Source organism: Aethalodelphis obliquidens, unplaced genomic scaffold (genome assembly GCF_003676395.1).
Source record: "Aethalodelphis obliquidens isolate GAN/ISIS:26980383/991018 unplaced genomic scaffold, ASM367639v1 scaffold123, whole genome shotgun sequence".
Taxonomy (NCBI): domain Eukaryota; kingdom Metazoa; phylum Chordata; class Mammalia; order Artiodactyla; family Delphinidae; genus Aethalodelphis; species Aethalodelphis obliquidens.
In genome coordinates this window covers 586,852-611,444 of record NW_020838067.1, presented here as the reverse complement: position 1 = coordinate 611,444, position 24,593 = coordinate 586,852, and the positions used below count along the sequence as shown (strand labels likewise).

General features: G+C 68.0%; 1 protein-coding gene across 3 annotated transcripts in view; it reads right to left on the bottom strand.

Annotated features, from left to right (window-relative positions):
• Window positions 1-429: 429 nt before the first annotated feature.
• The window catches only part of PLXNA1 (plexin A1), a 45,046-nt gene continuing 20,882 nt past the window's right edge, over window positions 430-24,593 (bottom strand). For 2 of the 3 annotated variants that reach the window (XM_027098454.1, XM_027098453.1), the window contains 24 exons: window positions 24,138-24,252; window positions 21,312-21,512; window positions 19,606-19,702; window positions 19,344-19,537; window positions 19,113-19,264; window positions 18,894-19,014; window positions 18,527-18,663; window positions 17,125-17,292; window positions 16,693-16,786; window positions 16,289-16,528; window positions 16,059-16,202; window positions 15,636-15,870; window positions 13,297-13,439; window positions 11,817-12,073; window positions 11,505-11,571; window positions 8,168-8,314; window positions 7,890-8,049; window positions 7,226-7,329; window positions 6,938-7,034; window positions 6,464-6,654; window positions 6,218-6,387; window positions 4,806-5,018; window positions 4,578-4,728; window positions 430-3,585 (listed from right to left, as the gene is read on the bottom strand). In XM_027098454.1, coding sequence (XP_026954255.1) covers window positions 3,490-3,585; window positions 4,578-4,728; window positions 4,806-5,018; window positions 6,218-6,387; window positions 6,464-6,654; window positions 6,938-7,034; window positions 7,226-7,329; window positions 7,890-8,049; window positions 8,168-8,314; window positions 11,505-11,571; window positions 11,817-12,073; window positions 13,297-13,439; window positions 15,636-15,870; window positions 16,059-16,202; window positions 16,289-16,528; window positions 16,693-16,786; window positions 17,125-17,292; window positions 18,527-18,663; window positions 18,894-19,014; window positions 19,113-19,264; window positions 19,344-19,537; window positions 19,606-19,702; window positions 21,312-21,512; window positions 24,138-24,252 — 3,694 coding nt within the window. In that variant the 3' untranslated portion in view covers window positions 430-3,489. The remainder of the gene's footprint in view (window positions 3,586-4,577; window positions 4,729-4,805; window positions 5,019-6,217; window positions 6,388-6,463; window positions 6,655-6,937; window positions 7,035-7,225; window positions 7,330-7,889; window positions 8,050-8,167; window positions 8,315-11,504; window positions 11,572-11,816; window positions 12,074-13,296; window positions 13,440-15,635; window positions 15,871-16,058; window positions 16,203-16,288; window positions 16,529-16,692; window positions 16,787-17,124; window positions 17,293-18,526; window positions 18,664-18,893; window positions 19,015-19,112; window positions 19,265-19,343; window positions 19,538-19,605; window positions 19,703-21,311; window positions 21,513-24,137; window positions 24,253-24,593) is intronic. The other variant, XM_027098456.1, reaches the window with a different exon arrangement.

Genomic DNA, 24,593 nt, shown 5'->3' with positions numbered 1-24,593 from the left:
TCCAACGCTGCTGCTCAGGGTGGGGACCCAGGCCAATGTCCAGGCTTCCCCAGGCCCTCTGGACTTTAACACGGTCTCCAGGGACCGACTGCTCTGAGCCGAGGCAGAACACCCAGGGGAGCTGAGAACACTGTGTGGGCCCAGGTCAACAGGACCCCCTGGGTGGGGCTCGGGCCCTGTGTTTTCAGTCTCAGCTGATGGTTCCCCGGTGGTCCAGGGGCCCGGAGCACAGGAGCTCTGTGATGCCAGGTCCTGGGGAGGCCCTGCTGCACTGGCCACGCCCTGAGGCCAGGAGTCCCGGCATCTCGGGCAATGCTGCCGCCGAGGTGGCGGGGGGCGGCTGTGCCTGCACCTCTGCTGGCCGCGTGGCCCCAGCCCAGGACCCTCCCCCTCCCCCACCCCTGAGTAAGGAGAGCCCAGAGCCACGAGTTTTAGCAAAAATGTTTATTCTCTCCTTAATGTGTGTGTCTTTACAAGTACTAAATCTGAGACAGTAAACTAGGAAACGGCCGTGTATTTACACAGCCTGCGAGCCACGCCGCCCCCGGGAGAGGCAGCGGCAGAGGGGCCGCTCAGGCTGCCGAGCGATCGCTCTTCTTTTGGGTGGGGTTTGCGGCGTCAAAGGACAGCTAATCGTGGGCTTCGTCTTAAAAATATCTCTCTCTCTCTAAATATATCTATTCTAGCTTGTGTAGCACCAACGGCATGAGCCCTCAGCTCCAGCACTGGCGGCAGAGCCAGGCGGGGCTCGCTCAGCAAGGGCAAAGCGGGGAGGGCGGGGGGACCTCTCCCGTGGGCCTGGGGCCTGGGGCCCGGGTCGGGGAGTGCGGGCAAGCTCGAGGTATATGGAGAGGCCAGGCTCCCGACCGAGGCCGAGCTGTCCCTGGCGCTCCTGAGACGCGTGTGAGCGAGGGCGGGAGGGGGCCCGGGGCGGCGGGCAGTAGCAGCAGTGTTGGGGCGGGCAGGCATCCTGGCACACCGCCCCACACCACAGTCCAGAGCCCCGGCCCTGGGGCTGCAGAGGGGCCTTGGGGGCCACCCACCTGCACAGAGCAGCGCTCCCATGCCACACTCCAGCCACCCTCAGGCCAGAGCCGGAGCTTGGGGTCCGAGTGCCCGGCAGGAGGACGGGGATGTGGCGGCAGGTGCCTGGGCCCAGTGCCGAAGGCGCCATGGAGCCAGCAGGACCCTGGAGACGAGCCAGGAGGAGGACTTGGCCCGAGTCCAGCCCCGGGAGAGGAAGGTGCGGCCGTGCTGCGGGGTGGGCTGCAGGCGTAGGTCAGCGATCGGCTCGTGTGTAAACAGACAGCGCTAAAGTGCTTGCGCACGCACTCCATGAGGCCTCGCGCCCGCAGGGCCGGCTCCCCTCCTGCGTCACCACCGCCCAGCCCGCCGCCCGTGGGGCAAGCACGGGGGCGGGGAGGCCCGAGGAAGGGGGGCTGGGACTGGATTCTGAAGACGGCGGCGCAGCGGCCCAGGAGCCCCCTGACCCGAGCGGGGCTGGAAGAACGGGGGCTTCGATCAGAAGCAGTTTCAGGGAAGACTCGGGGGGAGCGAGACCCGCACCCGGACGGAACCCGGCCCCGGCCAGCGCCCGCCCGGCCTGAGCTCCTGCTGGACACCCGCCACGCGGGGGGCCCGAGCCCTGCTCAGTGCCCACGGGGCCCAGGGCCCCCTGCACCCCGGTTCCAGGAGCTTCCTGAGTCAGGAGGGGGCGGATTTCACCCCTCCTCCCGCGAGGGAGCAGCTCCTCAGCTGACGGAGGTGTGCGGTCTGGCTCACGCGGCTTGGGGGGGGTACCCAAGACGGGCGGCCGGGGGCGTGGGGCCGGCCACAGCTAACTGTCCCTTAAAGTCCGCGGGAATCTGTAGTACCGTCGAAAAAGTGAATTGAAAAGGGAACAGGCCACTGCCTTCACAAGTGACTGATTAATTAGAAAACATGAAAAAAGGGCCTAACCACCTCTAGTATTCAACACTTGCAGTTTTAAAAAGATCAAGTCAGACTAAACGCTAGCACAGTCATGCAGGAATCCACGGCCCGCGTCCGGGAAGCTCTCGGCCCGAGAAGTCCTCTCCTTCTCACGTCAAAACGAAAACAGGACGACCCGCAGGTCGAGGGCGGAGGCCTCGGGGGTGCTGCAGCGGGGAAGCTCTGGCCACGTTCTCCACGACCATTTGGTATTGCTTTCCCGCTACCTTAATTCTCTTATTCTAAAGTGTAAAATTTCTCCTCCTCCAGGTAACTATACAGGACCCCACTGGGGCTGGAGACAGGCTAGAACCACATATATATGTATATATATATATGGATATATATGTACAGATTTTTTAATTAAAAACGCGCTGTTTTGCTCGCTGAGAGCAGGACGGGCAGACCGGCTCTGCAGGCCCCCCGGTCACTGCGTCCTGCTCCCGGCCAGGCCAGGGGGTGTGGTCCGAGGCCCCCGTGGCCCCGCTGCCCAAGCAGAGCACAGCAGGACCCCCTTGCTCCCCTAAAAGACGAGCAACAGCCCCCAGATATCCCTCCACTCCGAGGGACCAGCACGCTGCTGAGGGGCCAGACTGACGCCGCTGGGAGGCGGGTGGGGGCCGGGGAGGGGGAGGAGGGTGCTCGGGGCTGCTCCCGGGACCTCCACAGACGAGAGCTCAGGCCGGGACGGGGGCGGGCGCGGTGGGGGGAATAAATAAGGGAACGTGCACGCATGACCCGGAGCCCCAGGCCCCAGCGGCTCCCAGAGGAACAGCCCTGAGGACGGAACGGGATCCGAGTCCTTCTGGAAGTCACTTGGGCCCCGCGTGGAGCCGTCCTGCAGCCCCTCCATGGGAGAGAGCCGGGGGCCTCTCTCTGGGCGAGGTCGACGTGGCGCTCTGGCCTCGGCCGCGGAGAGCACGCGGTGAATCGGAGGATGGTGGCGGCGGTGCACTGGTGCGTGTGGTGTTGCCGGAACGTGGCAGGTGGGTGGTGACGCCTGGACCGACTTCAGCTCGCTGTGGCTGGGCCCTGGGCATTCAGCCTCCCCGCCCGGCCGCCAGCCACGCCCCAGCCCTCAGACTCTGCCTAGGGAGCCGGGCACAGCTGACCCCCTCCCAGCCCCTGGGCCTGGCCCTCCTGGCCTCGGCAGCCCAACCTCTCCCTATAGGAGAACTCCTGCCTCACCCCCGGGGCCTCAGCAGCAGTCACCCACTGTCCTGAGAAGGCCCCCGGCCACACCTGGGTTCCCCAGCCCCACGGCGAGCAGCTCTGGGCGTGGAAGGTGCTGCAGGGCACCGTCTCACCAACACCAATTAAGAACCGGGACCCCCGCAGGCGGGAAGGGGACAGGGGCGGCGAGGGGGGCCAGGACTGCACACCCGGCCCCCAGCGCAGGGCACCTGGTATGGTTGGGGCGAGGCTGCCTCCGTGGACCTCCCAGCTCCGGCTGCTGCACAGGGCCGCCCCCGAGGGCCCTCTCACTCTCCTGCTGGCCAGGCAGTCATGGCCGATGGCTCAGCTGCTCAGGGCCATGGTGTCCACCACCTGCTCCAACTTGCTCCGGAGCCGCTGCCGCCGTGCCTGCTCGTCCTTCTCCAGGGCCGTCAGGATCTGTGGAGGTGGGAGGGGGGCATCAGGCCTGTCCGGGGCTCGGGGTAGCACACATTGGCTGTGTCCAGAGTGGGCTCCAGGCTGAGGCCACTTTGTCCCACCCACTCTCAGCTGAGGGACCTGGGCCTGGAGCCGGGACCCCCAGACCCCGCGACCCCGGGGTCCCCATCCGCCCCTCATCCCCCAAAACCACCCGAACAGGGCTCAGGTCCCTGCCGGCCCTCCAGGCCCCCAAGCCCCAGGGCCTGCCCCCTGCACCCGCGGGTCCTGCTGGGCTCTGTGCTCACACCCGTCTCCCGCGGCGGCCAGTCAGCCCCCAGCACGTGGCCGAGCTGCCGTCTCCCTCCACAGCCCCATCGCCCCGCGTCTCTGCACCCCTCATAGCACAGCCCCTCGGGAAGAACCGCAGCCCGCCACCCCCATGCTCTGACCTGCCGCCAGGCCTCCTGCGCTCACCGCCCCATCCTCTCAAACCCACACAAAAGTTGGAGCTGGCGCCTGAGCCCTCCAGCTCCTGACGTGGTCCCTGCAGCCGGGCAGCCCGGCCACAGCCCCTGCTCCCCCGCTCCCCGCACCTAGCAGTCAGGCTCCGTCTCTGAACCCCAAAGGCCGTCTCCCTCGGGAGCAGCCCAAGACCCTACAGCCTGCACACCCGGCGACGGCCCCGCCTCCCCCTCCTCCCAGGACATTCTGATTCAGCCTCGCACGGCCTCTGCCGTTCTGCATCCGGCCTGCTCTGGCCTCAGGGCCTGGGCTCTGGCCAGGCCCGCCCTGCCCCTCCGGCCCTGCGCTCTGTCCATCCAGTGCAGCCCACGAGTCAGTCGTCTGTCCTGACGTCTCAGGGAGGCCCAGCTCCGCACGCGCCCGGCTCCAGAAGCAGATCGGGAGCCGAGGGTCGAGGATGGCCCGTGCCCTGCCCTGGAGACACGCCCAGACCCATCAGGCAGCCCGGGCCGGGGCGGGAGCACACTCGGTGAGGCTGGCGAGCTTACCTCGTCCTTGTACTTGCTGATGTAGGAGTAGATCTCGTGCAGGGCACTCATGCTGTTGAACTGGCTCAGATGCAGCCGCGACTGTTCAGCCAGGTACGCGCTCATGTCCTGGTCGCTGATGGCGGGCATCTTGGCGATGTCCGCGTAGTACCTGCGGCAGGCGGGCGGGCGGGTGTGTGAGCTGGGTCCCGGCCCCTCCCCCGCCCAGCCCCGGGCCTGCGCCCCCACCTCTCCACCCAGCTCTTGTAGTTGGGGATGTCCTTGGCGTAGAGCAGCTTGTTGGAGGGCGAGTCCTTGCCCAGCTTGTGCTCGGACGTCGAGCAGGAGTCCATGAAGGTCTGGGCCACCACCGACAGGCAGGCGTCCGTGATACTGCTCTTGTGGATGTCGAAGACGAACTGCGGGTTCTTGATCACGTTCACCCAGAAGCGCAGGGGCAGGCTGCGGGCAGGCGGGCGCACGGTCGGACGGGCCTCAGCGGCCCTCGGGCCGGCAGGGAGCGGGGGCTGACCTGTGGCCTCACCGTCCTCCCGGCTCTGGCCTTCACGGTGACCGTGGATTTCCACGCAGCCGGGGAGACAGGCCCAGAGAGCTGGGCAGTGAGCGAGGGCTGCTCCTGCTGGCCAGCCCCTCCCCACGGGCCCAAGGGAGGGTGTGCACACCCACAGGCTCTCTCGCCCTTGGGCACCCACTGTGCCCGGCTGCAGTCCTCCAGGCCTGAGTGCCTGCTCACGGCTGGGCCGGCTCCCCTCGAGTCTTGGTGACAAGACCGGGAAGGGGGCCAGCAGACGCAGCCCCACTACAGCTGACCCCGACCAGAAGGCCACCTCTACGACCACCCTCAGCTGGGCCAGCGACAGCCTCTGGCCACGTGTCACTGTTTAAACTTAAATAAAGTTAAAGATTCAGGGGCTCGACTGCACCAGTTACGTCAGATACCCCTAGTCACACGTGGCCACGTGCGTGGCACCAACCCAGAACTTTCTACCATCCCAGAAAGGTCCCCTGGACAGTGCTGACCTACACTGCCTCCCTTGGTGGCCGGTGGACCCCCTCAAGGGCCACGGGCAGCGCAGGTGGAGCTGGAGGCCCAGGGTGGGTTCGCTTGAAGAGGACCTGGGCTCATCCCAGGCTGGGGGGGCAGCAGTGTACAGGGAGGAGTCGGGTCACGGGGAGGAAGAGGCCAGAGGCACAAAGCTTGTGAGGACCAGGCAGGCCCTGCCAGGGACCCGGGCAGCTCTGGAGGCAAAAGCCAGACCGGCAGCGAGGGGGCGACGGGACTGAGAGCCCCAGGAGCGTTTGCTGTCACTGTCACCCTCGTCGCTGTAGCCAGCATGGGACGGGCCTGTCCCACTGAGCCCGTTTCTCACGCAGAAGCCTACACACCTGCACGCAGCCGCGCACGCCCAGAGACACGCACAGATACACGTGTGCACACCCACACCCCCCCCCCACATCTGGTCCCACAGGTGGGTCAGCGGATGCCCCCGATGGCTGAGTCAGAGAGGCCCAGACGGAGAGGGACCAGCCTCCTGGCACTGCAGCCCCCAGCCGAGCCGGGCTGCCCCCAGGCCCCAGGCTTCCTGCTCCAGCGGGTACCTCGGCCCCGCCCCCGCCCCGCCCCCACCCCAGGCCGGTACCAGTTGCTCTTCCAGGTGTGGCGCACGTCCGCGTCGTGGATCTGGTGCTGGTCGGCCTGCTCGTCCAGGAAGTCGAACATGTACTTGATGGCCAGCGGCAGGGCCGAGCCCCGGTGCGCCGTGCTGAAGATGGTCTCGAAGAGGTCGTCCACGAACTTCTGCAGCGTGCCCTGTGGGGGGCGGCGCACAGCTCCAGCGGCTGCCCCGGCCCCGTGAGGCCCGCCCGGGCCCCCTCCCTCCGCCCACCTTGGTGGCCAGCAGCCGCGTCAGGTAGATCTCGGAGACCATCTTGCTGCCCCGGTCGCCCTCTCGCTGGTCCAGGTGGTCGTGGTTCTTGACCAGGTGCCACAGCTTGGTGCCACTCTCCAGGTCGGGCGTGATCATGGGCGTGCGCGAGCGCAGGCTGTCGGGGCTGCTGGCGGTGCGCAGCATGCTCTCTGCGGGCACCGTGCCGTCAGCTGCTGCGTCCCGCCCGGCACCAGGTTGCTGGGCAGGCGGCTCCCTGTGTGAGCCTCAGCTCCCCACCGACAGCTGGGGTCGTCCGCCCCCACCTCCCTGGGTTTCTGGGGACGGTGCTGCCCGGGGAAAGGCCGAGGGTCCCCGGGACAGGCTGTAACCAAGCCGTCCCAGGCTGCCGCAGCGGCGCCCAGAGCGGCATTCTGTCCAGGTCGGTGGTCTGCCCGTTGCCCCCGCCGGCCCTCTGCCCCTGCCGGCGCTCACCGTATCTGCTGAGGGACTTGGTGAAGGTGGACGAGTTGGAGATATTGTAGGCAGACGTCTGCTTGGGCACCAGGGCTACCGAGGACCCATCCGTCACCTACGGGCAGGAGGCCGGGTGATGTGTGACCCACCACCCGCGGCTGGTCTCTCACCTGGGCCTCAGCCTGCCCCCCAACCCTGGGAGACCCCCACATGTGACCGTGCCCTCTCCTCCTGGAGCGCGGCCCCCAGCCCTGAGCCCCGTCGTGGAGAGAGGGGCCCGAGCCGTGGCCGCAGGTTGGGGGTCACCTGGTAGTGCGCCAGCGTGTTCAGCCTCTTCCAGTCGTTATCGATCTTGGTGGTGACGTCCTCATCCTGCAGGATGATGCGGGCCATGCGGCCCTGACGCCACTCTGCGGGGGAGGGGAACGCTGGAGTGCTGCCCTGCTCCTTGCTCCCTCCATCAAGACAGGCCCAGGGGGCAGGGGCCCAGGGGCCCTGAGTGAAGGCTGGGCAGCAGAGGGACAGGCCCAGCCCAGAGCAGAAGCCCAGCCCCTCTGGCAGCCCCCCGCCCGCCCAACCCTGGGCAGCCCAGCCTTCCGGAGCTCCTAGCCTGGCACTCAAGGCCTCCCTCCATCGCGGCCCCAGCCTCACCCACCAAGGGACCAGCCCAGTCCAGCCCGGCTCTGCTCCCCAGGCCCTTCCCACTTAGCAGGTGCCCCTGCCCACGCCCTGCTCGTGAGCCATCTTGAGAGCCCCCACCCAGCTCCAAGGGCCCACCTGCTTCCTAGAGCACACGGGGACCCCACCCCTGCCCCCACCAGCAGGGGCGCAGCCCTCTCAGTGCCACCCTGCTTCCACCACCCCGGGGAGCAGCCTACAGACCCAGCCTGGGTCACGCACCCCTTCCCTCCAACCCTCCGGGCCAGCGCCCAGTGCTTGGACGACGCGACAGAGCCCCTGCCGGGCTCACCCAGGTCCATGTCCCCGGCCTTGGGCCGCTGGGAGTAGGGCACGCCCTTGTACACGGCGTCCAGCAGCTTCTCCTTGACCTGCGTCACCGTGTCGCAGTTCAGCCCCTTCACCGGCACCTCGGGCGCGTTCTCGTTCTCGGGGTTCACGCAGTTCAGGGTCTGCAGGTGGGAGCGCAGGGCGTCAGCCCCCTCCCCCTCCCTGGCGGGCGGGGAGGGCGGGTGGGCGGCGCTCACCAGTCAGCCCCCTCCCCCTCCCTGGCGGGTGGGCGGCGCTCACCAGCGTCTTGTAGTCGATCTGCTGGCGGATGAGTTTGTCCTCGCTCAGAGAGTAGCGCGCCTCGCCCGTGATGGCGTCGATGGGGCCCTTCTCCATCTGCTGCTTGATGGCGCAGAACAGCAGGAAGAGCGGCTCCCCAGCGCACTCCTGTGGGCGGGCGGGCGGGCGGCGTCAGGCTCCGCCCCAGCCGCTGCCCCGGCCCCCCCACGCGGAGACGGGCATGAAAATCCCGGAAAACGACCTCAGCAAAGGGGCCAAGCGGGGAGGACCAAGGCCAGTCAACCCCGGCTGAAGCCTCGCCCGGTTCAGGCCTCGGCAGGACCACGGCCCCGGCGCCACTCTGCCCAAAGCAGCCAGTGTTGCATGTGGTTGAGGCGCAGGCTCCGGTGCCGCCCCCACGGCCCAGGCGACTACAACGGGTGTGACCATCATCTATCAGATGGGGGGGCCCCCTCAGCTAGGACTCGCCTGCAGGAGAGGGCCGCCCCTCCCTCCAGAGCACGTGGCCGACGCACTCACAGGTGCAAACGCACCAACCCAGGGCAGGAGGCTGGCAGGGCGGCTGTCCGGGCACTTGGGGAAGGTCTGCGCTGCCCATCTCCGACCACGTGCCGCCTCCCGCCCCCACTGCAGCCACTGGGCATGTCCCCACCTCAGGGCCTTTGCACCTGCTCCCCCTACAACCTGAACTCTCCCCCTCAGGTCTTCACTGCCCCTTCCAGACCCCACCCGACATCCCTTTGTCAGAAAGTCTCTCCCGGGCCCTCACTGCCATCACACAGAGCCAGCCCTCTTCGATGGTCTTATTTGCTTCCCTGCCATTTCCCCTCTGGAGTGGAAGCTGCCTGCCGCAGCCAGGGCGTGCCTGGCCCCTCCCGCTACATCCCCAGTGCCCAGCACGGAGCGGGCGCGTGGGGGGCCCTACGGACGCTGCTGGACAACAAACACCGTTAACGAACAGCTGCGGAAGGAGGGCTCCCGTCCCGCCCCCGCCAGAGGGCTGCCCCGACTGCAGTGACCAAGCTGCTGCGTGCCCTGCACAGCTGAGTCCCCACCTCAGCCGGACACAGGCCCCTCGCGTCTCGGCCCCCCCAACGGAGCTGGGAGCGAGTGTGGCCCTGGCAGGCAGCTGCCGGCCTGCTCCCTGGCCCACCAAGAGTGGCTCTGCCCGGAACCAGATGCTCCAGGCAGCTCGTTAGCATCTGCGGTGATTAAAGAGACAGCTGCCAGGGAGTGGCAGTGAGCGCAGGTCATCCGGAGACCCTCCAGCAACACGCCCATCTCTGAAATCGTTTCATCTGCAAACTTGGCTGCATGACATCAGCTAAGACAGAGGCCCAGCCGTTAACAGCTGCCTCTCCCCGCAGACGCCACGAGACTCACTCCCCTCAGAAGAAAAGGGGCACCTCGGGAGGTCAGAGGGTGAGGTTACACAGCAAATCACAAGAAGCCAGGATTCGAACCCAGACAATCTACCGCTAAAGCAGCTGGTCCTTAAAAGCCAAGCGTCCTTACAGAACACGCAGGCTGAGCAGGGTGTTCACTCCCAGCCCGGCTGGCAGGCTCTGACCCACTCCCACAGGCCCGCCCAGATGCCGGGAAGCAGGAACCGGGGAGCAGAAAGGCTCTGAGACTGAGAAGGCCCAGAACCCAGCCCTTCCCTGCTGGGCCCACTTCCTGCCCAGGGAGGAGGGGGACCTCGGTGTCTCTCAGGCCCAGCCGGAAGAGATGTGCAGAGACTGCCAGTGAGCCTCCAAGTGAAAAGGTGACACGAGGACAGGCTGTTCAATAAATGTTAGAACGAGGCCTTCTCCAGTCGGGAAAGAAAATCGAGTGAGATCCCTGCCTCACACCCTATACTAACAGAAAACGTTCCTCGGCGTACCACGAGAGCTGTAAATGACAGAAAAGTTCAACATTCTCTTGGGACTTCCCTGGCGGTCCGGTGGTTAAGACTTCACCTTCCAGTGCAGGGGGTGCGGGTTAGATCCCTGGTCGGGGAGCTAAGATCCCACATGCCCCAAGGCCAAAAAACCAAAACATAAAACAGAAACAATTCTGTAACAAATTCAACGACTTAAAAAAAATCCTCATAAAAAAATTTCTTTTAAACTTCTTTTTTCAAAGAAAGCGGGCCTCCTCTGAACCCCCTCCTCCAGGTTCCCAGAGACGACTTAATGAGCACGTGACCAAGTCACGCGGTCTGCAAACAGGTGCGCTTTACAGGAAAGGCACAGCTCTGTTACTGCCACCTGTCCTACACGACAACAACGTCGTCGTACTCTGGGCATCACTGGGCCACCACCCACCGGGCGAGCCCCACCCAGCCTGACCCCCTCCCCTCTGGACCTCGCGCCCACCTCAGGGCCTTTGGTCCCCGTCTGGCTACCTCCTGCCCCTCCTCATGCTCACATCTCACCACCCCATCCACGCTTTCACGCCCCTGTGGACACCCCGCCCCTTTCCCCATCTGCGCCCCTCAGCCCAGCCAGGACTCTGTCCTGAGCACTCTGCGCCGCAGCAGCTGGGCTCAGCATATCCTCCATGGAGGACGGAAAGCCCCACCGCCAACCCCGCCTCGGGCACTGCAGCGAGCGGAGCCTGCAGAGCCACGCGGAGAGCAGACCCAGGCCGCCTGCGTCACGAGGCTCCACGGCCCGCTCCCTCACCCACCGTGGAGCGCTAACCAGGGGCCACCACGCGAGCACCAGGCCCGGCTGCCAAGCCTTCGGGGTTTTCAAGGGAAGCCAGACAGACATCTGGGTCTGATGACCTCCCAGTTCTAAAATGCAGGCGACCCAGCTAGCTGCTCACGGCCCTGACAAAGTCCACCTGGACCCACGTCTAGCCGGCCTGCAGGCTGTACCCGTTCTGAGAACAGCCTGGCTCCCCAGGGTCTGTCTGGGGGTCGGGGCTCTCCCAGCCCGAGAGGGAACTGTCTGGGCAACAACAGTGGAGGCCCAGGCAGCTGCCCGCCTCCTCACAGCAGGGCCAACAGGACCCACCGCCCCCGGGCGCCTCCTCAGGCTGGCCCACACACACGCCCCTGCCCGGGAGCTCCCTCCGACCTCAGGTCTGGGCCACGGGCACTGCGTGAGCCCCACCGGAGCCTGGACGCACGCCCCAGCTCCGTCACGTGCAGCTGCGGGACCCACGTTGGACCCCGGCGGCTGAGTGAGGACAGGACGGCCTCCAGGAGGGGCAGGGAAGAAGCGAAGGGACAGCCGCGAGCCGGGGGGGTCCTGCCGAGGCCCTGGCCCCTTGGTGTCCCGGCTGAGAGCCCCCCAGTCACCCCTGGCCTCCCACCCCCACCTGGGCCCCCCCGCGGCCCACCCACCTTGAGGAATTTGTACAGAAGGAAGGTGAACCAGTTGGTCAGCATCTTCTCTGCCACCGACTCAGTCCTGGGAACAGAACACATGCAGGGGTGGCCTCAGTCCCACCGCCAGGCCCGCCCACACCACCACCTCGCCACCCCACCCTCCCCGGGGCCAAAGGTCAGGCCTCGGCCTCAGAGCAGGTGTCGCCTCGCGCCAAGGGGTCCCAGACGAGGCAAGCCCCGGAGTGGGTCCCCGGAACTGCAGCGGCGGCGCCTGGGCTGCGCCGGTGGGCACGCTGCCGCGGGGGCAGGCACAGGGCGCAGACTCACCGCCGCAGCAACAACTTCGGGTGGTTCTTGCTTTCCAGGTTCTTCTCGATGAGGTCGGACAGCAGCTGCTTGAGCACGCCCGTGGCGTACTCCATCTCGCCCTGCAAGGCCGTCATGACGAGCGAGGCCACGTTGCCGCGGTCCCGCATGGAGAAGCTGCGCTGGGCCTCCAGCGTGCGGATGAAGGTCAGCAGGAAGTGCTTCTTGGTCAGCAGCTGCCCGAACAGGGTCAGAGACTTCTCCACGTTAGCCTGCACCTGGGGGGCCGCGGGCCTGCTCAGACCTCAGAGAGCACTGGCCCCTGCTGGCCGAGGGCCCGTCTAGGCCCCGGTACAAAGGGCGGGTCCCTGAGCTGCAACTGTCCTAGCAGAACGGACGGGGCCTGGCAGCTGCGTGAGAAGCCACAGCAGGGAGAGGCCCGGGGCACAGCAGCGTGCGGGGGCAGAACGGAGGCCTGCTCCAGCCACCCTCTGTGTGGCCCAGCTCGTCCACCGGGCACCAGGAGTGCCCAACAGTCCCTCCCAGCTGGCACCAATGCAGAAACCACCCTCCCCCTTCAGAGGACACTCAAGTCCAGAGAGGGGAGCAGCGTGTTGCAGCCACACAGCACTGAGATGGGAAAGGGCCGATGGAATGCCAGGCGCGGCTGGTTCCAGGTCCCCGCTCACTCTTATCTGCCCCGAGGCTTGTCATAGCATGACACGAGGCTCCCAGCCCAGGCAAGACAGGTGACAGGTACCAGAGAGGACACACCGTCACAGCTAAGAGAACAGTCAGACCGGCCCGGCAGACGGCAACGCCGGGAGAGACACCTGATGGCGGATGGGGAACCCCCAGCATGGCAGACACCCCAGCAAACAAGCAGGCAGTGAGCAGCCCAGGGCGTCCTGGGCCCGAGCCAGCGCGACAGGAAGGCCCGCTGAGGTGCAGCTCGAGAGGGAATGTCCCACCAACACAGCCACGTGAGGGGGCTGGCTCCCCAACATCCGCGGGGTGCAGGACGCGACACACACGCCCCCCACAGAGCGCAACAGAGCAGGCTCGCTGAGCCCCTAGCCGTTCCGAGCTGGGGGCCCTGGGCGTCTGGCCGGCTACTGGGCAGCCCAGGAGGACGTGGGTGCCAGGCGGCTTCCCCTCGGCAGGCTCGGGGGCCGCGTCGGCCGCGCAGAGCCCAGCTGAGCGCCCGCACCTCCCGACACTCATGGCAGCAGCCCCCCTGGCCCAGTGAAGCTTGGCACCCAGGCCCACGCAGGAGCCAGGCCGGACGAGCTGCAGGTGGTACACAGTAGGCTAGGGGCCCAACGAAACAGGGCTGGGCCCTGGGGAGCCCAGGCTAAGGGTGGTTTGCTGGGGCGAGGCCCCCCACACCCGGCCCCCCTCCCAGCAGTCTCGAGCCCGCCCCCAGGACCCTGCCGCCCCAGCACCCAAGGAGCGCCCGCAGGCAGAGGCAGCGCCTCTGGAACCCCAGCCAGCAGCCCACCTCCATCTCCTTGAGCACTGGGTGGTCCTCGATGCCGGGGAAGAGGACCCGCATGGCGTACGTGCGGTAGTCAAGGAACGGGATGCCGGCACCGTCCAGGTCGTTGGTCAGCTCGTGGATGTCCGTCTGCAGCTCCGCAAAGGCTGCGGCCAGACGAGGTGTCACGGCAGCTGCCCCGGCCCCCGCAGCACCCCCCACCCTCCCCAACACACTCAGGGTCGGGCCAGCCCCTGACTCTGCCACTCGCCAGCTGGGTGAACTTGAGCAAGTTCCTGTGTCTCTGTTTCCCCAGTCCTGACACAGAGGCTGAGCCCTCCACCCCCGACCTGCTGCAGAATTCACCAAGATGAGAAAAGAGGCGGTGCCGGGATGGGGCTGGAAGGGGCCTCCACGTCCCGATGGGGCGGAGCAACTGTGGCCCCCTGGCTCCAGCCACAGGAGACGAGCGGGGATGAGGCCGGCTGGGAAGGGGCAGAGCCCTGCGTGCCAACAAGCAAGCCCTCCCGGCTCAGGCCAGGGGCCCCTGACACGCCCGCCCGCTGCTTTCAGAACATTCCTGAGCCGTGAGGTGTGAGCCCTGCGGCAGCCCAAGGATGCGCTGTCTGGTCAGGAGCCGGCCCTCTGCCCCCCGCCCCACACTGCTGCCTGGAGTCTGGTCACCTCCACCTGGCTGGCCCTGGGGGCCCGCACACACGTTGCCAGACACGGGCATCACAGGTCGGTCCAGACAGGACAGGCAGACGATTGTCCTTGTCCCAGGAAGGCCCAGGCCGCCGCCTCCCACCCAAGCCCCCAACACGTGCCGGAGCCCCTCAGGGCGGCAGTCTGCCAGGGACTGAGGGGGCGGGGGTGCTGGGACACAGGCCTTTGTCTTAAGACGGGCCAGGGTCCCGGGCAGACCGGACACCCCAGGCCAGTGGATTAGGGACCACCCAGAATGAGGCCTGTTAGGCGCGAGGCCCCCCAGGCGAGGCTTCCGACCCTGCCCAGCCCCCTGCCCTCATCCCCGGGCAGGACGCTGGCGGTCGTCTGCCCCAGGGCTGCCAGCGTTCACTCACAGACCCTGCAGGACACTCAAGGCCTCCCCCACCCCGGCTCCTGACACGCGAGAGACCGCCAGGCACCACCCGCGCCGCCCTGTTCACCCCTCGTGACAGCCCTGGACCCAGACGGGGCTCCCAGAGGCACAAGTGAGCTGGGGCTCAACTAGAGCCCCCGCCTCCAGCTGGCTGGGGACACCCGGCCCTGAGGCCCATCTCACGCCAGCCAGAAAGGCCAGCCGGGCTCGAGAGAGACCAGCACGGGCGCAGGCTGCTGCCTGGAGCCCACACGGGCACACAGGAGCTGAACCCCCAGGGCCCCCGCGGCCCCGGCCTGGGTGCCCACCACTCAGTGCCCACCCGCTGGCCTCCCAGCAGCCGCGACCCCAGTACTCAGCACCGGCGAGTACGGCAGCACCTGCTCCACGGGGACCAGCCCTGGGCCTACTGGTCTCCCGGACACATCGGTCCCCGGGAACAGCTCTGTTCCAGCTGGAGGCCACCATCCTGGCCCTTCCCGCCGACCCGCCGGCCCACCGTTTAGATTTCCGACGCCGCCTGCGGCCCCTGCCCTTCTCACTCCCTGGGCCGCCCCCACCTGCCCTTGGGGTCCACCTCTCAGTCGGGAGCTCCCGGGGGAGCAGGCTTTGGGGAAGGGGGCATGTGACCAGGTGTGGGGATGCCGAGCCTGTCCCCGTGGCCATCCTAGCACCACGGGGAGGGGGAGCCGCAGAGGAAGGGGGTCCTGGGAGCAGAGTGAGGGCCTGGCTGGGCCCCAGACCCCGGTGAAGCCTCCCCGCCGAAGTGGCCTGAGCTGGTTTGCGTCACGTGCACCCCAGGGTGAGACAGACACGCCCGAGCAAGCACCCCGCGGGCAGAGGCAGCCCGGGCCCGGGTCTAGGTGCGCACAGGGAGGCTGAAGACAGGGCCCCTCCCTCAGTGCCCCCCACCGGCTGCCAGAGGGAACCAGCCGCGCCAGCACGTGGACGAGCACAGCCCACACCACCTGGGGAAATGGCCCCCCGCCCGGAGCGGGCAGGCCCAGCGTCCCTGCAGCTGGTGGTACGTCCGTCCTACAGAAGAGACTGAGGCACAGAAACGCCGTGTGCCCATCTGGGGTCCCACGGACAGGCTGGGACGCAAAGGGGGCTCTCTGGACAGAGCCTGCGTTTCAAGCAATGCCCCGTGATCGCGCCCAGTCAGGCCCCTGCCCAGCCCCCGGCCCCAGCCCGGCCCAGCGAGCTCCGCCCCCCACCCCGGCGCCCCCGACCCCGCACCCTCCCCGCGGCCCCCACCCACCTTCCTTGCACTCGAGGGCCACGCGGGACTCCAGGTTGTCCATCTGCAGCTGCAGGCGCTTGAGGGTGCGGTCGGCGTCCCGCGACTTGCGCTTGTAGGCGATGAGCACGGCCACGATGACGAGCAGCAGGAGGCCCCCGCCCCCGCCGATGCCCACGATGGCAGGCAGCGTCAGCAGGCTGTCCGAGTACACCTGCAGCACCCCCGGCGAGAACTCGAAGCCGCCGGCCCGGACCTGGGGGCGCAGGCCACTCAGGTACGGTCGGCGAGGTGGGGGCGCGGGCACCCAGGGCAGACGCTAGGCCCGCCGGGGCACCAGGGAGGGGCTCCCTCTGGGTGGGAGGCAAGTCTGGGGCTTGCTCAGAGCGGGGCTGCCCTACGTGGGGCCCAGGAGGCTGGAGCTGCCAGGACCCGTGGACGCACCGTGACCTTGTGCTGCCCGGTGAGGTTGGGCGACTCGCAGAGCAGCTGCGTCTCTGACACGGTGAGGGCGCAGGGAGTGGAGCCGATGAGCACCGTGTAGTTGAGCCGAGAGTTGCCGGGCGCGGGTGGCAGGAGGTTGCGGCCCTGCGGGGCAGCGTGGAGTGAGCGGGGGCTTCGCCGGCCCCCCGCGCCGGCCCCCCGCACAAGCCCCGCCCCGCCGAGCAGCCCACCTTGAGGATGAGGGGCGAGCTGGGCTTCAGCTCCAGGAGGCCGGTGGGGCTGAGCGGCTCCAGCACAGGGTCCGGGTAGTAGAGGAAGGTCGAGGTGTTGAGCACCAGCAAGGCCCGGACGTCGTCCATGACGAAGCCCAGCTCGTCTGGCCGCTCGCCCAGCTCGGGCGGGCTGCGGGCAGGGTTGTCCACCGACGGGGCCCGGCACACCATGGTGGTGTCGTTGTACACCTGGCAGCTCTGGGGATGCAAGACAGGGACACTGGGCTGGCTGACCCGTGCAAATCCAGGCTGTGACACCGCGGGGCTGCGGCCACACCCGCACACGGTCCCCACCCCTCCCAGGGCCTCCAAGTGCAGCTGGGATGGCAGGAGCTGCGGGGGCAGGGCCCAGGGGGACTCACATTCTCCCTCTCGACGCCTCCGTACTTGGCCCGGATGCGGGGTTCCCGGACGGTGGCCAGGTTGGTGCCCGTGACCGTTAGCAGGGTCCCTCCGCTAAGAGATGAGGGAGATGGAAGTCAGGGGTGGAAGTTCCGGGGCCCTCTGCCCCGGCCCGGCACAAACGGGAGGGACCAGACACACCACCCGGCTCGCTGCAAGACAGCGAGCGGGTTAGTCTCTCAGCACCACGTTTGGCGGCAGGGCCACGGGGGGGGGGGGGGGGGGGGGGGGGCCGGGGCGGGGCCCCCCCCCCCGGGGGGGGGTTTGGGGGGGTCGGGGAGGGGGGGGGGGGCGCGGGGGGGGGGGGACGGGGTTGGGGGGGGCTCAGGAAACCTCGGATGGGGGTCGTGGGGTTCAGGGCGGGCAGGACGGGGGCCCAGGCGGGCTCCCACCTGTTGATGCTCCACTCGGGGTCGATCCTCAGGATGGTGGGGTCCTCGGTGTAGTTATATTTGACCTCGGGGTTGGTGAGCTGAGCGCGGTTGATGTTGATGACAATGGGGGCACTGCCGGGGCTCTGCCCGGGGGGCGTCAGGCATCGGATCTCCCGGGAATTCCTCCTGAGGACGCAGGTGCTGGAGCTCACCTCCGAGGCCACCGAGCGTCCAGGCTCCACCACCAACAGGCTGAGCGCGAGTCACCAGCCCGCCCGCTGCATCTGCCTACCTATGGCACAGGCCACGGCGGGCCTGTCTCCAGGCGGGGCCCCTTCCCGTCAGCCCCTGCGAGGGGCCGGGTGCTGTCTGTGCCTACCTGGGCCGCAGCCTGGCCCTCTCCCCCATGCTGCCCTGCGTGGGCGGGAGGCTGTCCTAGGCTCAGCGGGGCTGAGGGGCGGGTCCTGCCTCACCAGCTTGCTGTCCAGGTGGCCCCACCCCCAGCTCCGCCTCCTCGGCAGCGTCAACCGGCAAGCCTGCCCGCGCCCCAGCTTGCGAGAGCCTGGCCCACGGGTGCCGAGAGCAGGCCTGCGGGGCGGGAAAGGGCTCGCGGGCCTCACAGCAGCCCCGCAGCGGCCCCATCAGTCACCCGGGCAGCCGCAGGGCCCCTCCACGGGCGGGGCTCCTCCACGGGCGGGGCCCACGGCTTCAATGTCCTGGGAGGGCTGGAGTACCGCGCTCAGCGCCAACTGCCGCTCCGCGGAGGGACGCACACGACACACGCACCCCCCGCCCCCATCATCCCTGATCTGAAAACAGGCTAATCGTGGGCCTGGGCCGTGAGTGGATGAAACGAGCTGGCGGGGCTGGGGGCGCTGGGTCCCCCCCAGGGCAGCGGCCAGTCACCGCCGGCACCTGCCCCATCCCCTCATTGCCTTCACCACAGCCGCCAGGCCCGCGCACAGCAGGCTGCAAACACCAATAATTAGTCTGATAACAGGTAATTACCGCAGGAAAATATTTAAAGGCCCGCTCCATTATCATCCCTAATCTAAAATTATCCACTTCAGGGCTCCGAGCCTTTGTCAAGTTTTCCTCTTTCCCTCTTAAGAATTTTTCTAAACGCCCTTCTCACGTTCCACAGGACTCCCCCAAAACCCAGGACAGAGCGGCTGTGCCCGCCCCTCAGACCCAGGCCCCACCCACCACCCCGCCCTCCCCGCTCCGGGGGTAGCCTGTCTGTCTCCATAGTAACCTTCTCCGCCTCTAGGTTTCCATAGTGATCACCCTAGCCCAGCTCTCCACAGCCCTCCAGCTTCCCAGGCAATGGGAGGGGGCACCAGCCATCTGAACCCATGACCACAAGGGGAAGGCAGCCTGTGCCTGGGGTCCCCACTGCCCGTCCGTCCACACCCCGTACCAGGAGAATGAGCAGGGCCGGCCGCCGACAGACACAGCCACATCGCTGCCTGCGTTCAGGTGGCTACCCTCGATGCCGATCCAGGTGCCCCCCGAAAGGGGCCCGCGCGCAGGGCTCACACGGTAGAAGGTCGGCGTCTAGGGGGAGAAGGGACCTGCTGGAGCCCCAGGGAAGCGCCGGCATCTCCAGCCAGGCCCAGGCCCGCGCTCACTGGGTGTGAGACACCGCCCATGGGCGGGGCCACGGCGCAAGGGGCGGCATCAGGCTTGGGGGCGAGGGGGGAGGGGGCGGGGCCCATCACTCCAGGCTGCCCGTGGCCCGGGCCAGCCCCACAAGCGAGCCCTCAGGGCCAGGCGGGCGGGCTTACCACAAAGGTGAAGCGCTTGGGCGACAGGGCGCGGTAATGGGGGGAGCAGTCCCGCACGCACACCTCCACCAAGGCATCGTGGGCCCGCAGCGCACTGGCGTCCCCGATCTCGCAGACGATCCTGCGGGCACAGGGGGCCTCAGCAGCCGTGGGCGCCAGGCCACCGCCAGCCCCCACCCCCCCCCCCCCCCCCCACCCCCGCCCCCCCGCCGCACTCACTGCTCGGCGCTGATGTACTCGCTTTCCACGGGGCTGCACAGCACCTTGCCCACGCGCACGCCCAGCCGCACGTCCTCAAAGCGCAACCCCAGGTTCTCGCCCGTGATGGTGAGCCGCGTGCCTCCCTGCCGCGGGCCCGTCTCAGGGGACAGCTGTGGAGGCAGAGGCTGGGATGCGGGCCGGGCGCTCGGAGCGCCCCCCGACGCCCCCCAGGCCCGGTAGCCTGCCCACCTTGAGGATCTTGGGGTCGGCGCAGCGGCTGCTGCCGTGGCGGGCGTGCATCCAGGCGGCGGGCGAGTCCGCGGGGCAGTGGGGGCGCAGGGAACAGCGGCGCTCCGCCACACACCAGCCACACTCGAAGCGAGGGTCGGCCTTGAGGCAGAGACCGCAGCTCTCCCGCAGGGCCGGGCACTTGTACAGGTGGGCTGCAGGGAGGGGCTGGGCGTCAGCGGCCACCCTCGGCCCCGCCCCCCAGCCGCCCCACCCAGCTTACCCTGGATGTTCTGCGGGTTGTCGATGACGAAGTGGCCGTTCCACACCACAGACAGGTTCACGGGCAGGTCACTGACGTCGTTGCCCTCGTAGGAGTACTGCGGCGGCAGGAGAAGTGGTCAGGCCACACGGGCCGAGCCCGGGCCGCTGCCCAGGGCCTGTGTGTCCCTTGTGGCCACCTGCGGCACTGGCCGCTGGGGGCCCGGGCTCAGCAGGGCGGGGTCTGGGGGCCAGTCTGGAGGCAGGCTCCCCACAGCGCTGCCCACCTGCGGGCCCGCGGAGGGGGCTCCACCCAGGTCCCCCTCTGCACAAGGACGGCCACGGCCCTCAACCTCCAGCGGCTACAGGGGCACAGCCTCCAGGGTGAGCCCCCGCCAGGAAGCCAGGACTCCCCGTACCCCTTGGACACACGTCAGGGTTGCTCTGTGAACCTCGGCTTCGTCTCCAAACGGGCTCAACGAGCCCTCCTCCGGGACTGCCCTGAGGTGTGAGACGTGTGTCCCCTGTGCCCTGGCACCCCCGACCCCAGGCTGGGCTGGGCTCAGGGTCTCAGCCCTCCCCGGAGAGCCCAGGCCCGGACGCCCAGCTGTGTCCCACTTTCTGCAGTTGAAGACTTGCGCTCCACCCCAGGGCAATTCATCATCATCTTATCTGCAGGAATGTAATTGGATCCTATCAAACTCTCTAACGCTCCCTTTTCCCTTTACACAAGGGCTGCAAGAAAGATAAATGTGGGCCTGGGGGGGGGGCGGGGGCACAGGGACAGAGGTGACAGAGGCTCGGGGATGGGGGAGAAACCGAGAGACAGCTGGCCTCGGGGACGCGCAGAAAGGAAGGAGAGGGTGCAGGCAGTCAGGCCAGGGGAGCCAGAGTGAGGCGCAGGCGGAGGGTGCAGCAGAGAGGAGGCAGGACTGGACAGGCCGGCAGGCTCGGGGAGCCTCGGGCCCGGCCAAGGGGCCGACCTGTGCTGGGAGACTGTGGCGACCGCTGGACCCCAGCCCCCCCGCCAGCACAGAGCTGGTGGGCCAAGGGTCCACTGCCTCTGGAATGGAGCCTGACCTCTAATTTTATGCCCCTCCCCAGGGTTCTGGGGGCCTTGCAGGTGGCCCAGAGGTACCCACTCCCCACTCAGGGCCTTGGCTAGCCCCGGGAAACCCACTGCTCTCCTGGACAGATAGGCAGACTGAGGCCTGCTGGCAGTCACGGGGCGAGCCGGGCGAGCGAGACACAAGCCGGCCTCAGGACCACCAACTGGGCCCTCTCCCCTCGCCCACCAGGAGGTTCTGGCCCTGCAAAGACCACCATCCCTAATTCGTGGAACGAATCAGATTTGAGGCTCCGAAGGTGACTTCCTCTTGGCACGTCTGGGTCGGGGGAATGCACCGGCCACCGTGCACGGCTTCTGTGTCCGGACACAGTATGCCTTAAAGGAACCGGTGCTGTCACCCTGACCTCGGCCCCCAGGGTCACTCCCCCGCGCCCTCAACCCCAGCCCCCTCACCCAGGTCCCCAAGACGGCACGCAGAGCCACGTCTGAGACACGCTCCCTCCAAACGCTGGCGTGGCTCTGGGCGTGGCCCCTGCAGCCTGCTCACCCGGGCCGGCTGAGGGGCTGGCACAGCCTGGGGGCCAGAGGTGCCCCCTGAACAGGGCGTGGCAGACCCGACTACGCGCAGCCCTTCTGCTAAAGCAGAAACACAGACCCACCGAGGAGTTCTGGCACTGCAGGCTGGAGCTGTTGAAGCGCAGGGCGGCGACGCGGGCCGGGCCCCCCGGGAGGTGGAACAGGCACTCATAGCCCCGCTGGCCCGACTGCGGCTGCGGCAGGTTCCGGGCGGCCAGGGTGATGGGCTTCACCACACCCACCGGCACGTAGATCTGGGTGGAGGGCAGGATCTGCGGGCAGTCCTGGGGGACAAGGCTTCAGCTGAGCCGGGGTGGAGGCTGGCGGGCGGGCTGCGCGGAGCCCGAGCTCCTCCAAGACAAGAGCCCTGCGCCCATTTTACACGCCGGCACACTGAGGACGTCGATGACGGCCAGCCGGGCCCGGGTTCCGGGCTGCACACTGTGAGCTGGGCAGGCCCGCCCCGGGGCCCGAGTGCCCTGCCCCAGGGTCCTAGGACCCCACCAGAGGGGCCCCATCTGGAAGCAGCCGAGAGGTCCCTGAGGCAGAAGCAGGAGCAAGCTCTCAGCTGGGGGCCCGGGGAGTAGGTAAAAATAGCCGGAGCGAGCACACAAACAGCCCGGCCCCCGGGCCCAGCGCTTCAGCAACACTAACTAACGCAATGGCCCGGCTTCCCTGCAGCAGGGCTGCAGCGACCGTGGAGGAGCCGGCCCGCGGGAACTCTGCGGAAGGTGCTTTAAATAGAGACGCTGAAAACAGACTGCGATCCCCACGCCCCACGGCAGCTCCCGCGGCACCACGGGCCAGCTCTGCAGAGGTTCTGGGGGCCCCTGGGGGCACTGGGGGAGCAGAGCTAGCTGAGCAGGACTGGCAGGCTGACTACTGACCACCGGGTCTGCGGCTGCCCTGACGGCCACCTGCACACGGGGCACTGACCGGCACGTGGGCTGCGTTTGGAGCTCAGGCTGCAGCCCTGTGGGAGCTGCCGGTGTGCACGGTGGCCACCTGAAAGGGCACCCGTGCCAGCCCCCAGCCCAGGGACGCCCCTGCTGCCCCTCCACATCCCTCAGCAGCCCCAGCTCGTCCTGGCCACCAGGCCCCGCTCCCACTGTCCCCCAACCTCGCACCTTCCCTCTCCACTGACACCAGCTCTGCTGCCGGGAGGCCAGCACCGCTGTCTGTCCCCCTGTGGGTCTCGGGGTGCAGGCTCCACGCCCCTGTCGGGCCATAGCCTCCCTGTGGCTGGGCCTCGGCACCTCATGATTCCAGCCATGGACGGGCGTCAGCCCGGGCCTGGCCCCAGCCTCCTCGAGTGGCCTGAGACCAGGCTGAGCCGGAGGCAGCAGGGAGCTGATAAGCAGTGTGGACGCAGAGGCTCTGCCGTCCAGGGAATTCGGGGCCTATGAGCGAACGAGGGACCGCGACTCTGTTTTCATAACTCACCTAGAGCCCCTCCTCTCACACAAAGCAAGGAAGTGTCTGGAAGACTGACCTCCATTCCGCTCGCAGGGGCACCGGCCTCAGGCCCAGAGCCTCCTGGTGACAAGGCTGCCAGGGGAGCACACGACCCACTCACTCCTGACCCTGGGGAGGCCGGGTCTGGGCGCAGGCCACCCCCCGGGGCTGCTCTGCTCTGGGGGTGCTCCGCGTGGGACCCCTGCCGGGCCACCCCGTCCCCACCGTGCTCTGGTGGCCGCCCCAGCCGAAGCCGACCGGGCAGACGCGGGAGCACAGGGACCCTGTCCCATTCCGGGCGGGAAGCAGAGAAGCGCTGGGACTGGGACCCTGCGGCCTGAGCACAAGCTGGGGAGGGGTCGCCCCGGGGACCAAACCTGAACCAGGGATGGGGGGACTGTGGAAACGTCACGCTCCTTAGGGGTGTCCCCACGCAACCTGGGACTGGCTGAGGAGGGACCGTCTGTGAAGCCCATCCCCAGACAGCCCCCCTTGACCCCGACCAGCTCCCCGGCCCTGCCTGGCGCAGGCGAGCTCCTGAGCAGGGTCTACCCCCCTGCCGCTCCTGGGACGCCCATGCCAGCCCTCCCTGAGGGTCCCGCCGGGCGGCCTGCTCCGCTGGAACGGCTCAAATGGGCACAGAGCTCAGAGACGGCCAGGGAAGACCGGGCCCCCACCTCACACGTCCATTCTGCTGCCCCCGCCCCCTGCCCCACCCCCAGGACCCCCGGGCCAGCTCCTCAAGCAGGCCGCACACCTGGAAGCCCACCTGCCCACCCCACGTCCCCGCCTGCTCTTGGCCCGCCCCCGCCATTGCCGTCTTGTCCCGTATATCTGTCCTGTACGTCGTCACCAGGGAGTGGAAGAACCAAAGCCCGAGGGAAGGGGGCGGGGCAGCCAGGGCAGGTTCTGTGACGGGCAAGTCCAGTCCAGATGCAGCCCCCAGGCGCCCCATGGCTGGTGGGACTCACACCCTCCTACCCCATCCAGCCAACAGACGCGCTAGCTACCGGAGAGGCAAGGCCTGGCATCAAGGCCTGGCTCCGCACCCGAAGGCTGGACACGGGGAGCCCTGCCCCCACCCCCTGCCGGGCAGGCCCGGCTCAGGCCTGGTGCTCAGCCCCACTGCTCGCTCGGCTCCGAAGCAACTGCTACCTGATGGCTACTGGCGACCACGCAGCCCTGCAAGCGACTCCGGGAAAGACCAGCCACCTGCACCTCGCCCAGCCAGCTCTGTCCACGTGGACCCAGCCAGACACGCTCCCAGCTAGCTCCCGGCGCACTGGGAGGACGGTCCCTGCCCCCATCGTCCCCGGACGGGCCCTGGGTGTGACGTCCCCAGGCCGATACAGCCCCGGAGGGCATCCCCCTATACCTTCCGGCCAGCATCCCCACCACCCCAGGCGGCACCCAACTCCTCCACACCTCCAAACCCAGCCCACGGGACGCCTTACCTCGGACACGTTGACGCGGCCCTCCAGGAAGGCACAATCGGCAGCGTTGTGTGTGCACACGTGGCGGTACTTGCACCAGTGGCAGGGGAAGGAGCCGCTGACGCAGGACAGGCAGCTGCAGGCAGAGGGCGCGTGGTGAGGCCGCAGCCCGGGCCCCCACCTTGCTGCTGATCAGGGAGCCGCCCCAGGGCCTTTGCACAGGCCGCTCCTCACTGCTCAGAGCTGGTCTGCTTCTGCCTGCCGGGGCTCCCCTCCCTCCTTCCTCCATTGCCTGACAGTCCACCCCGGCGCCAGCCAACAGAACCTCTCAGAGAAGCACATGTGTAAAGCCGGTGCCAAGCCACGCGTGACCATCAGCGCTGGAAACGCGTTAGTGCAGCCGAGGAGCACGTTTTAAAGTCCACCTTGTTCTAATTCGCTGAGATTTAAACGTAGGTGTCGAGTGGCGGCTGCAGG